The sequence below is a fragment of the Mixophyes fleayi genome, chromosome 11, assembly GCF_038048845.1.
Source record: "Mixophyes fleayi isolate aMixFle1 chromosome 11, aMixFle1.hap1, whole genome shotgun sequence".
In the NCBI taxonomy this organism is placed as follows: domain Eukaryota; kingdom Metazoa; phylum Chordata; class Amphibia; order Anura; family Limnodynastidae; genus Mixophyes; species Mixophyes fleayi.
Genome location: NC_134412.1, coordinates 80,840,744 through 80,848,445, shown reverse-complemented (window position 1 = coordinate 80,848,445; position 7,702 = coordinate 80,840,744). Strand labels below are relative to the sequence as shown.

At 39.5% G+C, this 7,702-nt stretch overlaps 1 protein-coding gene across 1 annotated transcript; it reads left to right on the top strand.

Moving 5' to 3' along the window:
- The first annotated feature begins 4,508 nt into the window (after nucleotides 1-4,508).
- Nucleotides 4,509-5,447, top strand: LOC142106662 (olfactory receptor 5AP2-like). Its single transcript, XM_075189654.1, has one exon. The coding sequence runs from the start codon at nucleotides 4,509-4,511 to the stop codon at nucleotides 5,445-5,447; it is 939 nt and encodes a 312-aa protein (XP_075045755.1).
- Nucleotides 5,448-7,702: the final 2,255 nt, after the last annotated feature.

Genomic DNA, 7,702 nt, shown 5'->3' with positions numbered 1-7,702 from the left:
TTATTGCGCCAGCTACAGACCCATCTCTCTCCTTAACCTGGACCTAAAAATATACGCTAAAATCCTGGCAAATCGCTTAAATGAATTCCTCCCATCATTGATCCACTATGACCAGGTGGGATTTATCCCGGGATGCCAGGCAAGGGATAACACCAGGAGAGCCATTGATGTCATCCATATTGCGAACACCAGGAGAACCCCTACTATAATTCTCTCTCTGGATGCTGAAAAAGCATTTGATAGGATCTCCTGGGGTTTTATGAGAGCGGCTCTTGAGGCCTTTGGCTTCGCTGGTGACTTTCTCACTGGCGTCCTGGCACTGTAATCCTCACCTTCAGCTAAAGTCCTGATCAATGGTACACCTTCAAGCTTGGTACCCATTCAAAACGGTACAAGGCAGGGTTGCACTCTCTCCCCTCATTTTCGCTGTGGTAATCGAGCCACTGGCCTCTCAAATTCGATCTAACCCCAGCATTTGGGGCGTGCAGGTGGGGGACGTCAACTCTAAAGTTTCGCTATTTGCGGATGATGTCCTGCTTTCACTTTCTCAACCGGCCATTTCCCTCCCCAACCTCTATAAGGTTCTCCAGACCTAAAGCATGATATCTAACTATAAAATAAATTACACAAAATCAGAGGCCACGCTGATCCATGTCGTCCCCCCCCCCTCCCCCCCGGGAGGCCTGCTGCAGTCCTCTTTCAAATTCAAATGGCAAGCCAGGAAAATAAAATACTTGGGAGTCTATCTTACATATAACCTCCTTTACCAGGAAAATTTCCCACCGCTATTCTCCAAAATGCAATCTGATCTGGCTTCCTGGAACCGTCTTGTTATCTCATGGCTGGGCAGGATCATAGCAGTCAAAATGAATATCATACCTAAATGGCTATATCTCTTCCAAACCCTACCAGTTGCTGTCCCTGCCACCTTCCTGTCTAAAATCCAGAAAGCTCTGACTTGTTTCATTTGGAACCACAGGCCCCCAAGGGTCTCATTCAATGTTCTGAAAAAGCCCATCACTGGTGGCGGCAGGGGACTACCTGATATCAAACTATATTATTTGGCATCCCATTTCTCCCAAATTGTTGCATCATATGCTCCCTCAGGTTCCACCTCGTGGCTTGACCTAGAGGCGGCATATATAGCTCTCCCTGACTCCACCCCGTTATGGCGTCTGCCCCCTATACACCGTCCCCCCCCTTCCAAATTACTACCTACCACTAAATTTGACATTAAGGTTTGGGATTCTTACTCCTTTAAACTAAAACTCACATCTGCTCTTTCCCTCCTTACTCCCATTTGGTTTAATACTATATTTCCTCCTGGCTTCTCCAAGGTAAGACATCGAAACAAGGCCAATGGCTCCCACTAGCAGAACTTCAGCCTCGCCCCCCCAGCTAGAATGCTTAATCCTTTCGATTTTTTTCAAATCACCCACTTTTTGCGATCCCTACCACCCAAATATCTACTATGTCCCCTCACCCCGTTCGAAAACCTTTGTAAACTCCACCCCATGGATAAGGGTATGATATCACAACTTTATAATATCTTTCTTGAATCCACTATCCACTCGCAACTACCACATGAAGATGACTGGGAGAGGGATATTGCCCCCCCCCCCGCCCCCCTGATGAGGAGGCCTAGGAGGACATGAGACTGGGGATATCCAAAAGCTCCATTTCAACCAAACTAAAAGAAACATCTTATAAAATGTATTATCGTTGGTACTATACCCCCACCCAACTTCATACAATGTTCCCTTCCTCGTCGCCTGACCATTGGCGGGATTGTGGCCGCAGGGGATCAATACTACACATCTGGTGGACTTGTCCAGTTATTATTCACTTCTGGGACGTGATCCATGGCTTTATCAACACCCTATTTGAGGCTCCCGTGGCGAAGGACCCTTGGATTTTTCTCCTTTGTTATCCTCCCCCAGACCTTGATAAACTTTCTAGAAAATTGACTGCACACATCCTTACAGCTGCCAAATGCCTTATAGCCATTAATTGGAAACGTAGCTCTCCTCCATCTCTATCTACTCTCAAAAAGCAAATATGGCAAGTGGCGGCGATGGAACAGATTACTTACTACTTACACGATAGAGGTTACACTTTTAACCAAGTGTGGGCTCCTTGGCAGTTCGCAGAACATTCGTTCCCCTCTGACCCTTAACGATCTCGTCATGACCCATGTGTGGCATTCAGGACTCTGCTTCTGTTCCGCCATTTTCCGATTCTCTAACATTCACATTTTACATTCCTTGCGACCACACTCCTGTATCAGCCTCTGTGGTCTCTCCCTCCCCCCCCCTTTTTTCCCCTTCTAATTCTCCTTCACCCTTTCCCCCCATTCTACCTTTTGTATTATTGGCTCATATTCCTAAACAAAAGCAGAAAATAAAAATATGGTCAATTTATGTTCCAAGTTGTCAAAGGGCACCTTCGCTGGACTCTATTACAATGTTAATGTCCTTCTGTGTATACTCTCCAAATGCTTGTCCTCATACTGTGTAAATCCATTATTGACTGACCAACCAAAATAAAGAATTTAAAAAAAAAAAAAGTAAATAACAAAATATTTTATTTATTTACTAAAATGATGAGCTATGGATATACATAAGTCTGATGACTACCAGGCCCAGACTTATGTATGTTGGGTTGGTGCCCAGTGGTAGCTTAGCCTGCAAATTGTTTGCTAATACCAAGCTGTATAGAAGCAAAAAAAAATGCAAAACAAAATAAAAATTAACTGAAGGACTGGAAAAGATCAGCTGACACAGGTGAAGCTGTTAGAAAAATGTGACATTTGCAGGTTATTGTTAACACATTATGCTGCTATGGAATTGAAAAGAATTGTGGCTAGTAGACAGGGTGGAGCTTAGGGAACGAAATGTTATGTGACTACACATTCCACTTATGCATTTCTGCACATGCGCTAGGGGTGACCGCCCAAGGTGCAGCGCTGAAGGGGTGCAGTTATTTTAGGCTCATTTGGTTAAAATTAAAGGCTAGGGGGTGGCATTTTTGTTTCTCGCCCCAGGCGCTAAAATTTTAACTTGCGGCTCTGTGTAGGAGCTGTAGTATAGTAAATTAAATTTGAATACACTCTAGGGGCTATATTTACTAATGGGCGGATTGCTCAATCCGCCACTTTTCGGCTAGTTAAACCGCCGGATTTACTAAAGTCTAAACCGCCGTCAAGACGGTCAGGAATTACATTTTTCAAAACCACCACTTTACAAACCGCCATCCCGATTTTAACAATGAACAATGATGAACCTACAAACAGCCGGATTTACTAAGCTGGGGTTTTCAAAACCGCCGCAAAACAGCCATCCAAACGGCCAAAATGAAAGAGGTGATTGTGAATGGCGAGAGCGATCAAACAGCTGCTGTTTCAGCTATTTTGCCATTCAGAACATAGGAGAAAATTTGGAAAATCATTATTTATTGATAAAGGGACAAAATAAATTTAATATTAATTTATAAGATAATTTTTTTTCTATATATTTTTTTAAAGGGACACTATTATAGCATTATATTATGTAGAAAGTGTGAATATACAATATTATTAACTGATTGTTAATGGTGGATATAATTATTTATGTTGCACAATTGGTCATTACATATTGTCCAAATAGTATAATAATTAAATAATTTTATCCCCTTAATATAATTAAATATTTGTATTCCCTCATAAGTTAATATTTAATTAATTTTGCCCCTTAATCAATAAATAATGATTGCCAACATAATTTAAATGTCAATGGTGCTTTCTCTTATGTTCTGAATGGCAAAATAGTTTTAATAGCATGATTAAGCTATCCAGCCATTCTGAAGCAGGTATTAAAACTGTCCTGTCCTGTCTTTTGGATGGTGGTTTTGATGGCTGTTTCATCCTAACCGCCGGCGGTTTTGTTTTTTCAATTCGTCATACATCGCCAGTCATTTAAAATTGAAGCCTCAAGCCGCCCTATATTAAATGCAGGAGTGTGAACCACTAAACCGCCGGCGATGGGTGGCGGTTTCAAACCGCCACTAAACACGATTCTTAGTAAATCTAGCCCTAGAACTTCTTTTAAAACTCGCAATAAGAATTAGATTTAGGGGTAAATGTATCAAGCTGCTGTTTCTGGCGGGTTGGAAAAGTGAAGAAGTTGCCAATAGCAACCAATCACATTCTAGCTGTCACTTTGTAGAATGTACTAAGTAAATGACAGCTAGAATCTGATTGGTTGCTATAGGCAACATCTCCACTTTTCAAACCCGCCGGAGACTCTCAGCTTGATACATTTACCCCTTAGAGTCAATATTGGTACCGAGAGGTGGCTGTATGGAGTCAATACAAGGCACCATGTAGGGAGTTGCTGATTTGGAAATGATAGACATGTTTTATGTTTTAAGTTGCCGAACAATGTGTTTTAAGCAGAATTAAAAAAGCCATCATTTTCTTTTTGTGTTAAATGAATGTCACCCTCTATTATCTCTCATCATCTACAGAAAAAATGGAGAAAAACAAGACCATAATCACAGAATTTATTTTCGCAGGACTTGCAGAGTCTCCAATACTGAATCTCTTTTTCACCATTGCATTTATAGTGATTTATATTGTTACTGTGCTTGGAAATATATCAATAATTATTGCATATAAATGTAGCCTAAATCTTCACACTCCTATGTATTTTCTTCTTGCCAATTTCTCCTTTCTAGAGACTTGTTACGTCTCGGACACGTGTCCCAAACTGCTGTCAAACTCTCTAGTAAAGCATAAGTCTATCTCTTTCTATGGCTGTGTCGCACAGATGTACTTGGGATTGCTCTTTGCTGGTACCGAGTTCTACATACTTGCAATTATGGCTTATGACCGATACAGCGCTATATGTCGCCCGCTGTTCTATAACATGATTATGAATAAAATATTGTGTATTCAGCTTATCGCTGTCTCGTGGATCATTAGCGCTATAAATGCGGCAATACACACTGCACTTATATTCACATTGCCATTTTGTGGTTCTAATAAAATAAATTCATTTTATTGCGATATTCCCCCTTTGCTAAAACTGTCATGCAGCAACACCAGGGTGAATGAAATCGCTGTTTTTGTCATAAGTGGGTGCATCATTTTTGGCTCATTTACACTAACAATGTTATCATATACAAAAATCATCTCGACAATTTTGAAAATCAAATCGACTACTGGTCGGAAAAAAGCCTTTTCAACCTGCACCTCCCACTTAATGGCTGTTACTATGTTCTACGGTTCCATTTTTTTCGTATATTTCAAACCCAAATCAAAGTATGAGATAGAACAGGACAGAGTGGTGTCAGTCTTCTACACAATCATCGCACCTTTGTTAAACCCTTTTATATACAGTATAAGGAATAAAGACATGAAATTAGCACTTCTAAAATTGCTACAGTTGATTGTGCCTAAAAAGTACTAACGTCAGTATCTATTACTGTATATGAGTAGACTTTTCGTGATACTCCCTATTTTTTGTTTATTAGAAATTAGATGTGTGCAGGGAACCCATTATTTAAAGTTTGCTTTAAATGAGTAAGTGCCACATGTTTTGTCTTTGTGATGGAAAGAATTAAATCTTTGTGCATTACCAATCCATGTTTATTGTTCACAAAATGCTGTTCCCTGATTCCCAATATCATCAATTAAGGTAAAGTTTATATATATTTTCACTCTTTTTAATTAATGACACAGACAAATTACATGGGATAGTGCTAAACCTGCTTTTCCTGTTTTAGACGTTTCGAACGTCCACCTCTAAATTGAGACACAATGTTGATTTGAACTCATGTTCCTAATCACTCTGAAGATGTCATATCACTGTTGACTAGTCATTTTAGAATGACAGACTATTACTATACACTCTACAAAGAAAACAACTTGGATATATGCATGACAACAAGTGGAAGCGATGTGGAAAAGAGATTATCATCATCATCATCTATTTATATAGTGCCACTAATTCCGCAGAACTGTACAGAGAACTCATTCACATCAGTCCCTGCCCCATTGGAGCTTACAATCTAAATCCCCTAACATACACACACACACACACACACACACACACACACACACACACAGAGATGTTTCATTAAAGCCAAAAAAAATCATCAGTTAGCTACTTCTAGCACTGCTTTAATTTGCTATTATAGTAATTGATATACTTAAAAAGAAATAATTACTGCAATATTTCTATAAGACCTAACGTTAGTGCTACAGTATACATTGGTACTATACATATAATAGAATTGAATTTGGGACACAGGGAAAGCATTTACCAAAGTGATTATTTTATCTGTGGCCAGTTACCTATAGACTGGTCAGAAATTTTGATATATCTTGTTGCCATCAGATACCCTTGGGAGGATCTGAAATGTTAAAAGATCAATCTCACCCTGCGAACATGGCTTTTATTATTTAAATACAATTTATGGTTGCTACTGTATCTCTGCAGAATTGTGGCCGTTATCTGGGATATTGGAAAGAGTCAGTAATGAAACTGCTTTTCGCTTTAGCCAATCAGAACAGTTGTGTTGCAAAATAGAATAATTTTGGATTTCATAACATAGGAAGAAAAATTCCATCCATACTGAGTGTTCAGTCCTCCATGGGAAATAATACTCTTATTCGTGATGAATCTAATTTCCACCCAGTTTTTTATTTAATATAATTATTGGGTGGTACACCCTAATGGACTTGGAATTTTGTTCAATAGAAAGAAATGAGAAATCAATTGGTGAACGCCATTGTTATGACTGTCTATGTTTTGCATTTGGCAGCAGTACCTATAATCCACCAGAGGTGCTGCTGTTCTGCTCCTGAACTCTGCAACATGCCTGAAGGAGTTAATCTCCTTGTCTGATGCTATTTAGAACTGCACCCGTTGCACTGCTTCAAATACCTGCCTCAAGCTGTGCTCTGTGAAGCTCATCCGTTTGTTCCTGGCTGCTGCTGCCATGTTCTTGTCTTTGCTCCATTGCTTGATCTTCTGTTGTGACCCTCGGCTTGATTCCTGGACCCTGCTTGTTTGCCCGTTGCCCTGACCTTTGGCTCGACTTCTGGACCTCGCTTATTCGCTTGTGACCTTGATCTCTGCCTGGCTATTTGGATTTTATTTATCTGATCTCTGCTTTATCCCTGGACTCTGTCTGCTTCCCTGGACAGCCTTGTGCCTTCTGGACTGGGGTAAACTTATAATACCTGTTCCTGCCAATTTACTACACAGTCTCTTTTGGAACCTGTTCTTATCCGTGGATTTGAGTTATCTTTGTTTATGTATTTAACTGAATAAAGACACTGTGCTTAATACTTCCGTTGCTCTTCGTGAATGCACTAGGAATCATAACAGCCACGGATGAATTGTATTGCGTGTTAAAATATGACATCTTTATTTTTAATCCATTAAATCATTACACATTGTTTTCTGAAAATCTCTGATCCGTAAACAGGAAAATATTAAAAACAAAAATAAATTTTGTAATGAAGTGACCAAGTTTGTTATTGAACTTTTGTTTTTATATCTTATATTTACAAGGACAATTTTATCATGATAAATAATTTCTTACTAAATGAAGACAACTCTTGGGACCTAGTGATGTGGTTTGGGGCACTAGATTCTAAAATATTATACTGCTCATGAGATATCGTTTAAGAGAAAGTAATAATCATAAGCTTCAG